This window comes from Pyrgilauda ruficollis, unplaced genomic scaffold, assembly GCF_017590135.1.
Source record: "Pyrgilauda ruficollis isolate IOZ18807 unplaced genomic scaffold, ASM1759013v1 scaffold17, whole genome shotgun sequence".
Taxonomy (NCBI): Eukaryota; Metazoa; Chordata; class Aves; order Passeriformes; family Passeridae; genus Pyrgilauda; species Pyrgilauda ruficollis.
In genome coordinates this window covers 9272288-9292073 of record NW_024515875.1, presented here as the reverse complement: position 1 = coordinate 9292073, position 19786 = coordinate 9272288, and the positions used below count along the sequence as shown (strand labels likewise).

Here is a 19786-nt window from a genome sequence, read left to right as displayed (position 1 = left end):
TGATCACTGAATCTGACTTATCAGCTCTGTGACTTGATATCTAGAAGCTTGATACAAAATCTTGGAAGCCTGTCTACACAAGAACACCATTTTAACCAGCAGTACGATGTCTGCAAGTCCTCTACCATCAGCCTATGCTTCCCTTGAGGAAGGAAGAAAGAAATGGAAGTGCTGATCAAAAGCAGCCTCTGTTTTTTACATAGCACTGGTGTAATGAAACATCCATCCTGGAAGTGCAGGAGATTCCAGGAGGCATTCAAGGAACCTCTGTTAAGGAGAAACAATGTGCTGTGGGATTTCAAATGGTCCTCTCAAAGGAGACCTCAAATTGTTTTTTTTTCCTTGAATCCAATACATCAAAATGATAAGCAAACACTATTCCCAACTAGGCACAAGATAAACTGAAACATGACAAAGGGGAGAAGTTTCTGTTTATTTATTCCTCTTTAAAATGACTTAAAAGAAAATTCAAAACACTATTTAAAAAAGAGGGGATTCAGAGTATTGAGAAGCTGAAAATCAAACCACAAAGGAGGCATTACAAGGTTAGCAGAACATAGAAAGCATAGTTAGTATAAAACAGATTTACAGTCTCAGTGAGCAGCAAATTTGTACTGCCCATATAAGTGGAACAGCACATAATGCTGCCCCTACTCTCTGGAACACAGAACTCTTTTATAATTTTGTTTTATTGTAGTACTGTGTAGGAAAACACAACAATTTTAAAAAAGCAACATTTTCAATTGAAAGAGAAAAACATTAAAAACATTATATTGCTCTATAGGCACTGATAAATGTCTTTCTGTGGTAAAAGAGTGTGCCAAGCAGAATTCAAAATTGTGTAATTCCTCTTAAAATCATATAGCCCTGGTGAGACTGCAAATAAAACTTAGTTATGCTACTTCTCTGGCACTGCCTGACAGCAGCTCTGCCCACTGTGAACTGCCTGCATGTCTTCATGGACAGGGCTATGCAGAAGCAACAGGCAGCAGTATTGGAAAATGAAGGTTTCTCCTGGCAAGTAAGAGCACTGACAGCTCAGATCCATGGAGGGCATTTGTTACACTGACAAGAAGTGACTGACTGCATGTGCTTGCCAAGGCTTTTGCTCTGCCTGTTTCAAGTTACACCTGACCCTGAGGTGCTGAGTCCCAGTAGGGAGCGAACAGGAGCAAGAAAAGGTTGCTGCCTACAGGTCTGCTTAGAAAGAGCCACTCTGGTGGCCAGTGGCTGCTGGCAGAGGCTCAGCTACAAGCCCTGTCTGAGCTTGCCATCAGCAGACAAATATTCCATCTCCTCGCCCCTCACTGAGCACAGGCAGCTGTATGTTACATATGCCCTCCTCTGCAGAGTGATCTGCTCAGACTATGGAGCCCTTATGTCCCCTGAGAACAGGGATGAGGACTTCACTGGGATCTGCAACAAAAATCAAGTTAAAGCCATTGGGAGAAAGAGTTGCTGGGGCCTTGGAGAAGGTTAAAGCAGTGCCTGTGCAGGGCACCCTGAAGCAGATTTTTACCGTGCAAGCATCCTCACTTCTGAGACTCGTCCTCCCCTATGTATTTTGGCACATGCAGCTCTGCTGCTCCCCTGCTCTGGCGAGCAGGATGCCTGAGAGAAGCAGTGCTGAGCTGCAGTGACCCTGCCTATGCACAGGGGAGGGATGATGCACTCCAGTCTTCTGTTCTGCTAAAGAGTGTCTGCCTTAAAAAGTCACCTTTTAAAAAATGCCATGGCAGGGACCAGTTAATCAAACATGTCCTCGAACATGCGCTGCCCCATGGCTATGTAAACCTCTTTTTCCTCTGGCGTCATCTGGGCCACCAGCTCGGGACGCTGGCTCACTTGGCTGTAAGAATGTGGGCGTCCAGCCACTGTGACAGTGGGGTCTTCTGCCACCACCTCAAACTCTTCGTCCTCCTCCTCCTCCTCCAGCCCGTATGTTGTGGTGGCTGTGGCTGCAGGGCGGGGAGGGGACTCCTCCTCCGACTCGCTGGTCTCGCTCTCGGAGTCACTGGCGTTGCCGCCGGAGAGAGGAGCGGCGCCGCTGACGGTGACGGTGGAAGCGGAAGGTGTCTTCTTCTCGTGGATGAGCAGGGCACGCATCACCTCCTCGTTGTCATCCAGGGCTGCCCGGCTCTCCTCACGCTCCTGGAATGCATCCAGATCCCGGCCCCCTGCAAAGGGACACGAGGGAATGAGCATTTCCTCGCAGAGAGCTGTGTGATGGCCCTGAAAGCTTTCTTAACCTTCATTAATTACTGCCACTGAGCTCAGTTGGCAAAGTCACACCCTTTCTCTATGCCAACTCCTCCTCTCCCTTAATATTCAGAGAAAGCCTCATAATGGCAGAGCAAGAACTGACATCTCCTAGGAGCTGGGAGGCCTAGAGTCACTGTGGCTCCCAGCTGGAAGCCTTCACCAGGAGCACACTGCAGGTGAAGACAACAAATGCACAATGGGCAGGCACCTGGAAAAGACTTCCCCAGGGAGGTGTCCAACTCTGGCACTACAGTGGAGCAGAAAGCAAAGCAATCGTTAAAATACAGACCCCAAGCCCAGGCCCTATCCTGCTGAGCTCCCTGCCTGTAAGGATTAACACAGAGAAGAAATTGATCCAGGCAGACAAAGAATATGTGGAAATCATGTGTTATAAAACAACATTTAGAGCAGCCATGCCTGGTGAGCTCAGACATGCACCTACACCAGGGAGAAAGGGGGAATGCTCCTTACAGGAAGATGGTGATGGCATGGAGCAGATGCAGCTGACAACTTGCAGCCCAGCTGTGCAGCACAGCACTAACCAGTGCCTGCTCTCCAAGCTGAAACACAGCCCAGACAAGCCCTGTGGCTCCCTACCTGTGCCTCTTATTTGAAGGGAACTGCAGTGTCCCAGCTGACACACCTGGCCTGTGCTCCTCTTTCAGAAAATTTGGGTGAACAACAGCTGGGAGCCTGGCTGCCTCTGGTAGGCAGGATGTCTGCAGTTCATGGATTCTAAAGGTAAAATTCTGCTCAAAAAGTAGCATCCCACAGAAAACCTCTCCTAATCCTACCTTTGGTGATAGGGCTGTGAGTACACCTAGCACCAAAAGAACTACAGGCAGTATTGGGAAAAAAACCCCCAAAACCCACCACAAAACAAAAAAAAAAAACAGAACAAAAAATTAAATATGGAGGAAAAAAAAAATAAGGCCTAAAAAGTAGGACAGGCTCCCTGTGGCAAACTTTCTGTCTTACACCAAAAGATGCTGCCTGTGAACAATTGCTGGAGCTGAGGGGTTGGCATTCTGCCTTCATACAGGCAGCCACTTGTCCACTCCTCCAAGACACAGATCCTCATGAATTCAGCACGACATCCAGGCAGGCAGCTCCCAAGTCTTTCCCCTCTCCAGTCAGATATGTGCTGGTTACATTTTTCAACTTGAGATTAAAAAATAATGTGAAGGCATTTAGCACTAAAAGCCAGGGCAGTTTGTGGTCACTCCTTTCCTGTGGTAAGATAAAGGCCAAAAGAACCATACCTAATTTCACCAGAATTCTGTTTTCATTGTAAATAAAGCTGTAGTAAGGGGTGATGGCTACAACTAGTAATACTAGAACACTGCCAAATTCCTGAAAGGAAGGAAGAATAAAGGCATCGTGTTGGCAGTCGTGTGCTCAGCTCACTGCTTGTGACTGTGGAGCAGAAGAGGCTGTAGGAGAGCATCTCTGTGAAATAATATCATAGCTCATCACACTGAGAGCTGTGAAACGACAACAGCCAGAGTTAGCTCCACAAAGGCTGACTTTGTGGCTCAGAGAGGCTGTCTCTTGCTTGCAAGAACTGTTTCTGCCAGATCCAAGCAGTGAATCTTTTCTGTCAATGGTCCCAAGTTTCTGTCCTTCCTGTTTATGTGTTGCAGAAGCAATTTCAGGCTATTTCCACAAGATCCCTCTTTGATCTCCATAGCTGAGGAAGTTAAGCAGTGATGCCACCATCCTGTAAGGAGATACTCCAGCTCCATGTCCCTCAGTGACTTCTTGAGAAACACTTACGCTGTGTATATTAAAAGTTGTCTCAAGGAGTTGATTTAAAACTACAGGTGAATTGAATGTCTAGCAGAAAAATGGGGTGAGAACTCACCATGGCTGGTGAGTAACAACATTTGCTACAGACTGCAGGAGCAGGTTCTTCAATCATCTCATTTTGCTTAATCTATTTGAAAAAATGTTTTGGGATCCATAATACACTTGAAAGGCATTACATGTGAAAAGTTCTTTAGGTATCTTGTGACCATTATATCATATCTATTTCCTTCACTTCTGCTACACCTAAGTCCACTCCTCTCCTGAACATGGCACAAGTTCCAGGGTCACATACTCACACATATGACTCCCTTTTGCCATATTTTCTTCCTAGGGCATCATCAGTTTCGGTCCATAATCCTAAAATTACTCTATCTATTAACTCACTCTTCTAAAAATCATAAAAGGTCTCCATTTTCAGTTTTGGCATGGAATCTTAAACACCACACATACCAAAGCAGAATGTTTCTACTAATGGTTATAAGATTTTGACCATTGGTCTGTGGATAACCTGACCCCAAGATGAATGAAAATAATAATGAGAAACAAACAGAAGGGAATAAGACTCACCTGTCATGGTGACAGACCTTCCTACTGTACTCCCAGAAGCTGTATTTCTGGGTATTCTTCATACGTAACAAGTTTTGAGAAACAATTATCAAGAAGCCTGGGAGCATATAAACAGGGCTGGTAGATTTAGTAGACTTCAGGGTCACTGAACATTAATAAATGTTATATTTCAGCAGTGACCTATTAGGGAAGACAGCTTTCTAGATGAAACTGAAAGACCTTCATCTAGAAGTAATAAGCTCTCAAGGTGGAAGACATAACAGTTAATTAACATTTTAGAAGCCCCCCCAAAATTTCATGGACAGCTCAGCTTTACTGACCTAGATTTCAATCCTGGGTCTAAGGAATTTTTACATCTGCCTACACACAGGTGCTTTGCACAGCAGAGGGGAGCAGACACTCCAGTGTTGGGAGCAGCAGCTGTACACACACACAGCAGAACGTGGTTTTGACAGCACCCTAAAGGCCTTGTATAAGCCCAGCAGTACTTCTGCTCTGTGAATTTCTTACCATCTTTGATTTCATCAGGGTCATAAGCCCCCTGCACCGTGCTCTCCCGCAGCCAAATGGGTCTCTCTCTGGCTGGCTTTCCTTCACTTGCAGACCGGTTCAGATCCTCCTGGTCCTCCATGCTGATGACGACATTCTGGGTATACAAGTCCTCATATGATGGTCCCTTCGTGGTCCATGCTTCCCGATGGTGTCCACCTGCAAGGCCAGCTGCTGCCCCTGAACCAGCACCAGCTGCACGCTCCTTGCTACATGAAAGTTAAAGAGAGAAAAACAGAACTCAGAACAAGCCCCTCCTTAGACAAAAACACTTAAATGATGATCAGTTATCTCATGATCTGCACTGAGAACTTTCATTCTCAGTTCTAACATGTGCTGCCAGAAATTTCTGTGCCAGCTTGCTGGTTTAGGAAACTTGTGGATCTCTAGTGGGAAACCCTACATAGGGCCATGGCAACATCCACCACAGACACTGAAAAGAAGAGGCAGCACTAGAGATGCAAATGCACTTAGGTTAAAACAAGCATAACATCCCAGAATTCCCTGAAATAAAAGCCACAGCAGCAAAACACAGTCAAACAGTAGTTTGGTATTTGGAAAAGCCTCTTTTTGGCCTTCACACAGCAGCCAAATACTGAATTAAAAAAGCACTGAAGTTTAACCAAGGTAGATAGTAGGCCCAGGGACTCAGCATGCTCAGAGCTGTGAACTGTTATTAATCACAGGACTTCTGAAGGAGTTAACTCACCAGGAAAAACACAATTTAAACCTTTGCTTGAATTTTGAATGACAATGCACTTGAAAAGTGCATTACACAGGAGATCTGTACTGTCCACAGACGCAGCCTTGGGAGGACTGGGGAGCTCAGGCAGAGTAGAAATAAGAGAGAGCACCTTCAAACCAGAGGACTAGGACTGGACAAAAGGCTTTGTGTGCTGATGGAGTGCAGGAGGAGATAGAAGAACTGAATTCACTGTGGAAAAAGGGGAGAAATGAAGGTGCTGACCCATGTGAAGGGTATGGCAGTCAAGCCCAGCCCTACTTTGCTCTCTGCACATTTCCCTGCAGGGCTGCTTCTAGCTCAGGAGACTGATGGAGAAAAACATTCCTGCTTGGATCTGATCAAAACAGGATATCAGGTGAAATATTTTCTGCACACTGATGATGGCAATGAGCCTAAAATACACCCTGGCCTGTGCTGCTACGTATGCAGAGTGGGGAAAGCCAAACGTGACTGTTCCTCTACTTCAGAATGAGATTTCATCTTTTCAGAGAAACAAATCCACTGCAGATCATACCTGTCCTCAGCCATATAATTCCAGTCACCCGATTGCCAGGGGTAACTACAGCTTTTCATGAGGAACAGCCCTGCCTTGACTCCTTCTCTTGTCCAGATTAAATCCATCAGGGATACTCCAGGAAGCCAGCTGAGCTGACAGTTGTCATCAGTGAGCATGGTTCAGTTGCTGCTGTCTACCCAGTGACCTTTTCTCCAACCAAGAAGCTTAAAATAAAGTTACACTTAGAGAAGACCTGACTAATATGAGGGTTTTTGTAGTTCAGCAAGGACATTACCACTGTTTGATGAACTAATTCTGCTGGCTTTTTAGGGATAAACAGTGAGGGGAAATTACACAGGTAGGTGAACATTGCTCTTCCCCAAATAAAAAATATTGGTGTGTTCAGCCACAGTGTTGATCGGAGCTACTCACAGGCTCTCAGTAGTGGAATGGCTGGGATCTGTTAACAAAATACTTCACAGCATCTTGTGTTAGCATGTCTCGTGTCCTTAGCAATCCTGCAGCCAGCTCTATTAGCAGAGCTTCACAGCAGCCTTGAATTTTGGGGCAGAAGGCTCATGCGCATGTATTGCTTATGTAACCTGAGGAACCACACAGAGACCTTCTCCCCAGCGTGTTATTTCAAGTGTTGGTACCTTTCAGCTCTCCAAGACAGGCGTGTGTTCTGTGAAAAGCACCACTCTGCTTCCCACATAATAGAAATCTCTGACTAGCGTTTCCCTGACGATTTTATGTAATCCACTTTCCTCACAGGATGCACAATGCAGCTCTCCCCCAAGCTCTCCCTCCCCATGACTACAGCGTGACACTAAACTCTCAGTAGTGCCAGGAACTACATAATAATACTTTTGCATAGAAGCCTCTGTGAGTGTGCCTGAAATTGACTTTTTTGCCTACACAGAACCATTTAGCAGCAAAACACTTATTCCATGACGTCAGGAACATTTCAAAAATGAAAGTAACACTTCTAAGAGACACCTACAGTACTAATTACTTCACGTGACCTACTGCAATGTCCTACACTGAGCTGGAGCCATCTAGACACTTCCTGTCTAATTTTGGACCCCAGTGAGCTTTGCAAGTGTGCTTCAATTGATGTCTCTTTATCTTCAGTGACACTGTTGGTAGGTGTGAGCACCACCCCAAGACGACCTGAGCAGGGGAATACTTCACTCTGCAAGAAGAGAACTTACTGTTGAGCAAGCTGTTCCAAAGTACAGGATTAGACACCATGGACCAGGCACCAACAGAAGGCCAGGTGTGGGAGCTGCCTTACAGGCAGCACAGAGCAGATGAAGGGATCTCTTAAATCTCTCTTTCTCTCTTAGATCCAAGAACTACTTTTTCCCCACCTTGCTCTAGACTTCACATGGCCACCCTGCAGGCAGGAACTGTGGCAGCTCAGTGGCCCAGATGTGGCTACATTTAGTCTGTTTTATTCACCTCGATGGAAATCCCTTAATGAGTGGTTTAGCTGCCTTTAAAGGCAACATAAATAGCCCTTGACACAGCTGAGGTATGGCCCACAGAAACCACACTGTGCAGAGGGCAAACAACTTGAAATTTTCATCTCAATCCTGCCCAGACTATTAAGAAAGGTCTTGGATAATGGGGATAACTCTCTTTTTTTGCCACATTTGAGATAAAACAAAACACATTTTCATTGTGCTGCTCTCGAGAGTTTCAACTTCAAAACAGACAACCCATGGTTCTTGACAGCACGACCACAGGAAATTAATTCTGTGAAGATTTTTTGTTAATTAAAATCATGCTATTTTGACACAAGGAAATAGAAGGGTTATTAAAATCCGTAATTTTTTCAAAAACTACAGAGAAGGGCTTAAGTAAAACAGGTTTATTTTGAAACCTGTGGGGCTAATTCATGCTCTCCCACGATTAAGAAAATTAACAGCCTCTCAGGAAAGCATAAATGAAGATCTACCCAGTTTCCCAGGGCAGGTGAATGACAGCTATGCAGTGCCAGTGGGGCCACTTAGAGCTGTAACTCTCCTGAAAACACGTGGAGTTGCCCAAGTTACTGCACAGAGAAGATGCAGGCATTGTGTGACCTTTTCGGTTTGCTTCAGAATCACCAAATGTCAATTTTGTTAATGATTTCAGACACTCAAGACTCCATAAAAACAGAGAGGGATAAATAACCCAGGGTTTGGCACTTAAAAAAAAAATCTCACAGCAGTGCTTTCATGGAATTAACTGCTTTGAATTAATAAGAGTTAATAAATAATTAAATCACTGTATGTGCTGAAGCAAGTTGTGTTCAAGTAAGCATTTAGAAAGCTGCCTATTTATTTTATTTATTTATTTCATTCCTTGCACAGAGTAATTAATCATTTACAATGTTTTTTAAGTATTTAAGAGTCAAGTAAGTGGGTGCTGCTATTTAATCATGGGACTGCACCAGGCCTCTGCTGTGATAATTTCCTGTACACAAAAAGGGAAGACTAAAAAATTACTCTCTTTTTGGTAGGGTTATCCCAGTTCTACTACTTAAACTACTGAAAAGGGATTTTAAAGCAAAGTCTAGTGATTCAGCTTGGGTATAAAGGCTTCAAAGAATTCCCCATATCACCAAAGACATGTTGAGTAACCTTGGAAAAATCTTTTCTGCTCTTTATATTGCTTCTGTTTTTCTATCAGAATGATGAGGAAAAATAGCTACCTTCTTGGCTAGAAAAAGACTATGAATAGACAAAGAATTTTTATTATATTAATTAGAAGCTGTCTAGCATGAATATATGAGGAACATTCTTTCTCAAGGTTAGCCTGAGAGAAAAAAAAAAGAGTATCTTGCTTGCTCTCCTATTAACTAAAGCCAAGCACCCCAAGGCACTGTGGGAATGCTTCCCCTCATGGTACAGTTCTTTTCCTCCGTGTGTATAATTAATTTTTTTTTTAAAATACAGAGAAGTGCATCACATTTCACCACAGCTGACAAAACTGACAGCTCCCCACATCTTTTTGCATTATTTAAACATCATCTGTTTTTGTAAAGCTAGGAATGTTCTGAAAGAAAGTGTCATTTCCCATGGGTAAGAACATTTTAAGGACTTTTTGATTCTAACATGGTCTTCTCCTGAAAAGAAGAGGTGTGTAACAAGTTGGACAAATTCAGAAGAAAAAAACTGCTTATTACAAGTAATGTCTTCAAACTAGAATGCGTAATATGAGGATTTGAAATGCAAGGTGTGGATTGCAGATAGCTTTGTTTCAAAAGCTGGGTAGAAGCAAAAGGAACAGATGACAGATAAGCATTTGAGACAGAAGACAGCACAGGTGGCACCTTCAGAGCTTTGTCAATCAGCTGTAATTTTAATTATTGGGCCAAGGGCTTGGTGTGCCTGCCAACATGGCAAGTAGCAGGCAATTCAAGCATCCTACCTCATAGAAAAATACATGCAGTGAGCTGACCAAAAGAACAGTTATTTGCCTTGTTTAGTAAAAAGTGGTTACAGCCCTCTGTCTCCTTGTAAACCACACATCCCTGGGGCAATCTGTCACTTGTTTGCATAGTTGGTGCTGTACAAGTAAGTGCTGCACAAGGTTTGGGAAAGGCCCACAGAGCAGAGGAACACTCTACAAGGAAGCAGTGCAGTGAAGAAAGACCAGGTGTGCTCCCACCTCTGCTTCAGGGCAGGAATCTCTGTGGGTTCTGGCTCCAGGATTTCATAGGCTAAGTTAACGTCTTCCGTCTCACGAAGCAGCGCGTAGATGGGCTCGATCTGCTCGTTAAACCTCGCAACGAGTGTCCTTGCATCCTTTTTGGGCATTGCTGACTCATCTTCTTCCACCTCGGTCTCGCAGAATGTACAGCGGAAAGTTCCTAAAACGAGAGAAGTTGCTCAGCATTGGAAGGAAAGCAGCAGGCCCGGCTCCTCATGCAGCCTTCCCAACAGCAGTGCCTTGCTGTTCCCTTAGCTGGATGCTAAGGAGACTTTCTGCCCTGAAAATCCCTTCCCACACATGGTGTACCTGGTTATTATTCAAGCAGACAACAAAGGAAGTATTTTGATACCATCCAGGGATACCCAGCTGGGTACAGTTTCTCGCTCTGAAAAGCCCAGATGGGCTGCAATACCTCTACTGAGACATCTCCTAATCTCCCTCCCTCCTTGCTGCACATTTTAAATGTCAGCTATGACTGGGCTGTGATAAAAAGCTACACAGTATCCTCCAAGGACTTCAAATATCTTCTGTTTCAGGTGCCTGTGACGCTATCTCCCAGGCCACACCAACAGGCAGATTTCACAATAAAACAGTGCAGTTTTACACTGCACCAACCAGCCTGCAGTAACTGCTAATCTAACCGTTGTCACTTTGCAGCTACTGCAAAAAAAAGAGATGGCTTCCCCTTCTGTTTCAAGGCCAAACCAGGCAAAAAAGTCATTACTGCAGAGCAGCCAATGCAAAAACTTATCCCACCCAACTCCCATACTAGCTTCTTAAAATTACGAATGGTAAGATAAGAATCATGTGAACAGCAGTTAAAAATAAGTTTGTTTTGCAGACCTCGGCAGGATCTATAAAAACAGGTCAGACTGAAATGGCTACATGGCAAAGCAACTACAAAAAACCCACTGAACTCCTGCAAGGCAGCTTTTGGGTTTCATCACTCCATCTGTGAGCAGGGCCCTTGGGGTGGTACATGCACAGTGGGACCTTTCCATCTGGTCTGCTAGGAGGGAGCAGAACACTGCAATGGCTTCGTCTTGCAAGTGCTGGACTGAGAACATACCCCTGCCACCTCAAAATATGACATCCAGAGTGATGCTCACAGGCTTCTTGATTTCTCTTGCCCCATGGGTGGTATTTTTTATTTATCCATTCCGTGACACCCACGCACATCTAGCCTCACCTCTCAATACCCCAGTGAAGCAATGACAAGATCTTTTTACCAATAAGAAGCCTGAGGATAGGTCCTGCCACGGAAATTATAATCTTACGTATAAAAATCAGAATTAGAATCCATATTGAATTCTGCTAAGCCACCAATGCTATGGACAAACACAGTCAAAAGAACACGGCTTGCCCAGGGCACTTGGGCATGATGTAATGACACAGGCTGGCAAGCCAGGGCTTCTGGTATCTTGGTTTGCTGCTTACACAGATTTGCTGGTGTTGTCATTTCATTTTTCAGCAGAACTCCTTCCCTGCCTGTAATACAGCGATAAAAACAGACCTAACTTCTTCAGCGCTGGTTGTGAGGGCTAGACAATGCTCGCACTCCTCTCAGCAAACACAAAAAGTACTGTTTATGACAGAAGGGAGATCTGTTGCCTCTCACCAGTCTGCAGAGATGCAGTTTTGTACCCTGGCACCATCTGAAGCAGTTTTTGCTCATTGTTACTCAGAAATTAATGCATGCTGTGTATGTGGCCTGTAATATGGACACATTTCCTGCGATAATTCCTCTCTTTAGAAAATTTGTCTTATTGGCATGCAAAAGCCAGAGCAGCCAACAACAGCACTATGCAAAGTAAAAGACAAGTGGATAAAGTCCTGTTCTCTCCTATCCAAGCATGAAACACTTTGCTTATTTTTTTCCAGGCTGTAAAAACTGTCCTCACTGATTCAAAACTGCTCATTATATAAACTGTCAGACCAGCAAAAACTGAACCCAACATTTGGTCTCCTTATCCCACATCTGAGGCTATCGGTGTGACATAAGTTGAATCAATTAAAAATAATTAGCACATCTCCATTCCCATAATAGACCACGGGAACAAACACAGGTTAATGAAGAACGCTCCCCTCTTTTTACACGCCCCCCAAGTCCTGTTACATGTTCCTGAGACAGCTCAGACTTTTCACACTTCCATCTGTGAACCCCATGAGTATCTGCAAAAGATTAAGATCATAGGGAGAATGGTTCCAATTCAGAGTACCAAAAAATCAGAAAGTAAATACAGCTCTAATGAAACAGAACTCCTAAAGCTATCAAGGATTTGCTGCAACTTCCACCCCTCAGGGTTCATAATAAGCAAAAAAATTTAATAGATGAATTATGTAAAGAATTTGGGAATGAGTGAAATGACAAGCTTCCTCCATTAATATGCTGGGGTTTTTTTCAAGGTGATGCAGCATTTCACAAGAGGCATATGTGATTAGAGGACTGGGAAGCTGCTTTGCCATGGCAGATGGCATTTACAAGTTGCAAACCTCTTTCGTTAGTTTTTAAGAGGTCAGAAAATGTCACCAAAGCTTTTATGACATGGCACATCACATCAGCAGTGACACATGTTCCTTTCAGATATGAATTGCATGTGACAAACATGAAGTGGAGGCCATCCAAAGGCTGAAAACGGCAATGTTTCCACTCCAACGATGTATTTTTTCCTTCAGCCCTTACACAACAGTTTTTCAATTCCAAAATGCTGCATGAACCAGGACTAACAGATATCCTGGAGCAAACAGACATGAGTCTTTTCTGCATCTTGGAAATGCTAACAGAGAGCACATACATCCCCTTTTTTGAACACATGCTCAGCCACTCAACAGACCTCTCTGGCTGCATGTTAAAAACCAGCCATCTGAAAGAGATCTCTTCATATGCTCCCGGACTCTGGGGGACAGATATGCTGGTAATCTGGCTCCCCAAGGCTTACTAAGATTAAAGCAGCTGAAGCTCTGAAGTATGGGGCCAGAATATTTAGAGATAATTCCTAATGACTTGATTTCACTTGAGAGAAGAAAAAGGTCAACCACCCACACATATTGAAGGCAGGATGTCCAAGTGTGCAAGCAGCATCTGCTACATCTAACACTTTTAACTGGCTATAGACTCCTGAGTCTGAGCCCAGGCCCTGCTTACACCCTTGTCAAAGGGTTCAAGCCTCACCTCCAGCCCAACAAGGGGTCTTCCACTCTGTCCTTTGGGATGCTGCCCAAGACTCTCACTACTCTCCTAGAAAACTATTTGATTTTCAACCTCAACTTATTCCCATTCATCTCAAACCTATGATTGTTTTGCCAACAACAGTACCTCATCTCATCGGGTTTCCATCTTGCTGTTAAGCCTTCAGGTGTATTTACAAACTGCCGTCTTATTCATCCCTCAGTCTTCATTTTGCAAGGCCATGTATTCTTCTTTACCTTTGAAAACTAGCCACCCATTCTTTTGACCTTGCTAACAGCCTCGCTGGCCCTTTCTCCAGTTTGCTCTCATCTTTCTGCTGTGAAGATGGAAGTAGAGACAAGTGTCCAGATGAACTCTCCCAAAAGCTCAAAAGGCATGAAAAGGCATTAGTGCTTCTCTGATAGCCACTGAGACCTTTTAAGATCACATTGTGAGAGACCATGAAAGTGATGCCTCAATTATCGCAAGACCCAGCAATGTTCCCAGATCTTTCTTCTCCTTTGTATCTTTCCTTCTCCTTTGTAGTTTCCAGTTGATGAACTCCATGTTTATAGCAGACACTTGCATTAGATGGTAGGTGCATGACAGTACTTCATAGTATAATCTTTCAGCTCCTTTATATTCCTCCAGCTTTCACCCTCATCCAATTCTTTTTTCTTGACTGCATCACAAAACATTAAGCTAATTTATTTTCAAAATCTCCCACAACCTTCTTTTAGAAGTAGCATTATTACCATTACATGGTGAGTGAGCTGAGGCACAGATGGCATCATTTCAGAAGTATCTGCTGATTTGAGCAGTACTTGATTTGAGATGCTTTTCTGAAACTTCTTTTTCAGAACAGAACATGCCGTATTCTTCTTTCAGGATTGGGCATGTCCAATGAGTAAGATACAGTGGCTAACGACAGCCTCTGAAAAGCTTAAAATGACTAGTTCAACATCACACAAACTCAGATGGCCTGGAGGATCAGATCATGTTCTTGTGGCTTCTACAGCCACTTTCTTCAAGTAATTCCCTGACTCTTACACTGCATTTTTCCTTCTTCTGCAGCAAGCCAGACAAAAAGTGCGTTCTGTAAGCATAACTCCTCTCTCTCATTGAGCAAAGCATATTTTGGCAGAGAGGGGAATTATGACACAAAAAAAAAGTTATAGGATGCACAGGCAGCTTCAGTTCAGCACTCCTTAACCCCGAGTGCTTCACCTGATGTTAAAATGAGAGTGGTAAAGACCCTGAGGAAAGGACAGGAGTTTCCTAGGTCCCTACCACCAGAAAGGCAGACAAATGCCTCCCACCATGGGAGGCTGTGCCAGCAGCCACATGGTTCATCTGCAGACCTGGAGCCCTCAGTTCCGCACAGGACTCTGCCACTTTAGTCGCCAAAGGCAAGGTGACAACCTGCTAGTGCTACAGGGGAGCAGGATGCTGTGCCAGCCTGCTTCCTGAAACAAAGGGAGGATGAGAAGGAAACACCTTGGGTGCTGCTCTAGCTTCTTGAAAGAGAGGTGCTTTGTGGGAACCTGCCATTCCACCTGCTAGCCCCACACCTAAAGTTTCCTATCCAGCTCTTCCTATCTGCTTCCCATCCCAGTTCTGGGCTTTTCCTTCACTGACGGTCCTGTTCTCCTTGCTGTCCTACTTTTTCAGCCTGGGCTTCACTCACTTCTCAGACTTCTCTGTTCACTCTTCTTTTCCTGGACTTCTTTTTCCAATTTCAGCCTCTCCTCATTCCTGTGCCTCTCTGCCCCACACTCTTACATCAACTAATTCCGCCTCTTGATTTGAGGCCTGGTCATCAAACTAATTTCCTGTTTCAAGCCAGATGGAAGATCTTTCCACAGCACCACCCGTCATTCAGAACAATACTACACAGGCAAAAGAATATACATTTTTCTGGATTCTCCTTCCATTTTCTCATCAGCCCATTCTTCAATACAGCCAAACTGTTTTTAATTAAATTTTCCTAAGCAATTTAAACATAGTCAGATGCATAGAATGGGAAAAACTCAGTATACGGTGTTTGACAAAGTTTTGAACAGAACAAACATCACAGAACAATTCCTATGCCTTCCCTCCACCAACAAGCCAATTTCATGAAATGAAATATAATGAAAATACTTAGCAACCTAAGTAATAGGCAGCGCTGTCAGTATAAATTATAATTAAGTTCCTTTAATTTATCATTGATCTTTAAGATTTAGAGGACTGTTTACAGCAGCACCTAAAGGTATATCTCTGCTGAATCATTAAAGACACAAATAGTAGGCCAAGTGGCTACAAGAGACCTGGATCATCAGTTACCATAACATACTCTACATTAGCTATAAGGATACTCAACCTACAAGAAGTGTCAACCTGAGTAGTTAAATGAAAGCAAAGAGAGTTTTAATGACCTTAATCTGGTAACAGAGCTAATTGTTAAAACAGTTGATTGTTAACTGGCTTAATCATAATGCAGATTAGACTGTGGCAACTGCTGTCCTTTAGTGACTCCCAAACTTAAACAGACTTCTCAGCCCTCATCAAACTGTTCTCACCTTCTCAAAAAGAACGCAATCCAGTGTGTCTGAGTGGGAAATGCAGTCCTGCCACACAGAAAGATGAGTTTGCTGTTAATTTCATCAGGCAGCCTTCTCTGGCCCCATCCCTCTTTTCTCACTTACTGGAAATCCATAGTACCTAGTACATTTCTATTCACATGTGAGTTCCAAAAATGCAGTGGGGCTTTAGGAAAAAACCAAGAGAAATCCGCCAATAAAAGCTGTCTCCTGAACACCACAGCAATACTTGCAAGTAATTCAGTGTTTCTACACATGCAATAAAAGAGCCAGTTATGAGCACAGTGTGTTACATAAAATGTAATGCCACATCTCGTCTTTCTGAGACAGGTTTCATGGTCCACTGAATCTTAAGCTCCTGGGGCTACTCCACAGCCCAGGGCTGATTGCAGTACTCTCTCTTGAAATGTGACACAGAAAGTTTAACTTCTTATATTAGTCCTGTTTGGGATAGCCCAGAACAGACCCTGTTGTCAAAATGCATGGCATGAAAACAAACACTGGGCCACGTGTAGAAAACGTCAGCATTTTGGGAAGATTTGCTGACTCACTTTGTAATAAAACATCCAGTTTTGCTATTGAAATCCAAAATGCATCAGGTTTCACCCAATTTGCTTTGTAATTTCTATAAAGAAGAAATGGGACATCACAATTGAGATGAGTAGCCTTGGTCAGAGATGGTGACAGGGCAAATCCAGAACACGTGGGTGATACCTGAAAGCACAGAATGGAAAAGTTCATGGGCAGTGCTGTCCAGAGAAGCTCAGTGCAGTGGCTGCAGCTTGGAGCCAAGCACAGCACCCCTCAAACAGCACTGCACCCAAATCACCATGCTCGCTGTGTGAGGCCCGAGTAGATGCAGACTGCTAAATACTGATCCTGCCCCCAAAACTGACAGCTCTCCTAGTAACAGCCTCACGAATTACAGCATCTTCTCCATGCCCCTATTCTTTTCCTGAAGACCTAATACCAGGTACATACAATTACCATTATGGACAGGAGGCACAGCAACAACCAATGCTACACACTGTTGGACACATTCTATTGTCAGATCCTAGACAGAAATTTGCTAAAACATCTTTTCTATCACAGTTCTGCTTCAGATGAATGAGGAACCATGTGGAGTGCACATTAGAAAATGTCAAGCGTGGTACTTTAGCTAAAAATGTGGCTAGGAACAAATAATGTAACTAATACTATTATCTGAAGAAAGATTTTCATTTCTTTATTAGTTTTTCCACAATATCTGAATTATTAAGAAAGTTGTGCAATCTACTGTTTACAAATGGGATCAAGACTCCACAATGAAGTAAAAACCCCTCCTTTTAACTCTATGTGCCCCAAATCTTGATCCAGCTTTTCTCAAGTCTGTACATATTCTAGTATAAATCCTACTGAGTCAACAGCTATGAGACTGATCCTTCTCAGTATCAGACCATAAGGTTTTAAGATAGGTTTCTGTGAATTAGGGAATGAGCAATGACTGTTCACCTCCCAACAGCTTGTCTTCACTGACCTGCTGTTCAATATGAAATGAGACTGTATAGTGGACACAGGAGAGTAAAATCCAGGTTCCTGAAACAGCATTCAACTCCCCAGCCTAGAGGTTTGGGAAGGAGCCAGGAACTCCTACCTTCCAAATCAACCTTTGAAAATGGGTGATTGAAAAGGGCTTATTCTATGAATTTAATAAGTGGAAAACCCAGTGTTTCACCATACAATTCAACACCATTTCATAATAAATGCATACTAAGATACAGCTCTGACTTTTGAGTACCTATTTTGAGCCTTAATAATGCTTCTTAAACATTTTAATATTAAACATGTTTAATACAGATTCAGAGTATTGAATTGCCCACCAGGTATTAAACAGAGAGTAAACATTTCATTTGGGATAAATGTCAATCAGTTTCGTTTCAAAAATACTCGTAATATAGATGTAGCAGCCACCTCATTTAAGGGCACTCATGCAGTAGCACTATTTCTGATTTCGATGAGGTATTTCTGCCAGAAACGTGTTCAGAAGATTTCAAAACAGCAACTCACTAACATATGAAAAATGATCAATTTGTTTAAAAAATAAAACCAAGATGGTAACTTAAAACAACAACAACAACAACAACAAAAGGGATAAAGGCATACTTTTCAACACACAGCAGGAATAGCAAAAGATGAAAGAAACATATTTTATAATTGCCATTAAACAGTGTCTCACTATAATCAGAAGGAAATTTCACTTAGCCAATGCATATGTTCATGTATTATTTATTCTTCCAGAGAGCAGTGTGTAAATGTATAAAAATTGAGGGGCTAGCAGTCCTGGAAACAGAAGGTCCCTCTGTTAAGCTGCAGAGCGGATTTTACTCCGGCAGTTACATGATCCTAGCCATAATTTGGAAGAATGGTGGTGCTAGAATGTTATTACAGATGGCTAAGAATAGTGTCCAGCACTCATTCCGGACCCTCTCAGCACAAAATGAACCCTGCTGTTAACAATAGAAGGAGGAATTGCCAAGATAAGACACCCCTGGCAACACCTTCAAATACATAAGGCCAGTGTTTTTCTTCCTTGAAAATCACAAGTGGACAGGAAAACAGAAGATTTCAGAGGCTTCTTCTAGATTGCCCTGTTTCAGGCAATGGCAAATGTTAAATACTTTTCCCATGCCTGAGATCCACTTGTTAAACTACACCAGCACTTCTATTTTCTGAGAGAGATCTTTTCTTCCATGTTCACTGCCACTACCAAATCCCTTTATTATCATACAACACATTCCCTGAGCAGAGAGATCCAGAACTCTGGCATACCTACTATGCTACTTATAGTCCAAAAGGGCTTCAAATTCCACTGCTCAGAAATGGCAATAACTTAAATCCTTTACTTTCAAATTCTCCTCAGAGAATTCAGAATCAGAGTTCATGTGTAAAATCTCCCACATCAGCACCCAGAGCCACCAACAGAGAACAATACAGATTAACAGAAAAAATGTAATATGTCATTTTTTGCCTTATTATAATAGATTTTAGTTAAAAAGAAGGGCACCCAAGGGAATACACAGTGGATGCTGAGACTTTGCATTTCATACAAATCTGCTCATGTATACACCAGAAATCTATTTAAGAACAAAGAACAAGAACAAAATCCTTAAACCATGGTCCCATGGCAGTATTTGAAAGGCTAACGGGGCCAATATCAGAAGTGTGCGTTTCTATACCAGTGCTTGGGATGGCAGCAGCTGGAAATAGGAAGAGAGAGGAATTAAAGCAGGACTCCAAGCCAGCATGTTGTTTCCAGCCTTAGTTTCAAGAACATCACATAATGGAATGGGCCAGCACCAAGAGAACAAGCTGCTCTTAAGTCCCCTTTTCACTTTTTGTTTTCCAAGAGGTTTTGGAGGCCCTTCACAACAAACAAAGCAGGTTTTTCCGATGTTGGTTACTTAAGAATAAAGACAGACTATTACCAGAACAGATACCACACTACCCTCCTTCTCCCAGGTGTGAAATAATTTATGGGCAATATTGACCAAATGTTTGCTGGTGGAAGAGATCATGCTCCTAGCTTGCAGCTTTTGAAGGTGCCCCAGCACTGCAAAAATATACATCAGTATGTGATAAGAATGAATGCTGCTTTTCAGCTGACTTTCTGCTGGTAATGTGAAGGACGATGCAAGGCAGCATTTTCTACTCAACTAACTTGGATTCTCAGCCATACATAAGGTAACAGGTTTCCTTAAGAAACTTCTGCACACACCCTTTCCCTGAAGTGTCATCTTTTAACTGCTGCCTTACATGGCATTTTTGTCAATCTATTCATCCATTCTGTATTTCTCACATTTTAGCACATGAAGCCTCACTTCTTACCTGCCATCAAGGAAACAGAAATATCCATCAATTCTTTT

General features: G+C 43.0%; 1 protein-coding gene across 7 annotated transcripts in view; it reads right to left on the bottom strand.

The window, feature by feature from the left end:
* Positions 1 to 414: 414 nt before the first annotated feature.
* The window catches only part of GTF2E1 (general transcription factor IIE subunit 1), a 51090-nt gene continuing 31718 nt past the window's right edge, over positions 415 to 19786 (bottom strand). For all 7 annotated transcript variants that reach the window (XM_041463765.1, XM_041463766.1, XM_041463760.1 and 4 more), the window contains exons 3-5: positions 10089 to 10290; positions 5149 to 5396; positions 415 to 2177 (exon numbers count right to left, since the gene is read on the bottom strand). In XM_041463765.1, the coding sequence (XP_041319699.1) occupies positions 1747 to 2177; positions 5149 to 5396; positions 10089 to 10290 (881 nt within the window). In that variant the 3' untranslated portion in view covers positions 415 to 1746. The remainder of the gene's footprint in view (positions 2178 to 5148; positions 5397 to 10088; positions 10291 to 19786) is intronic.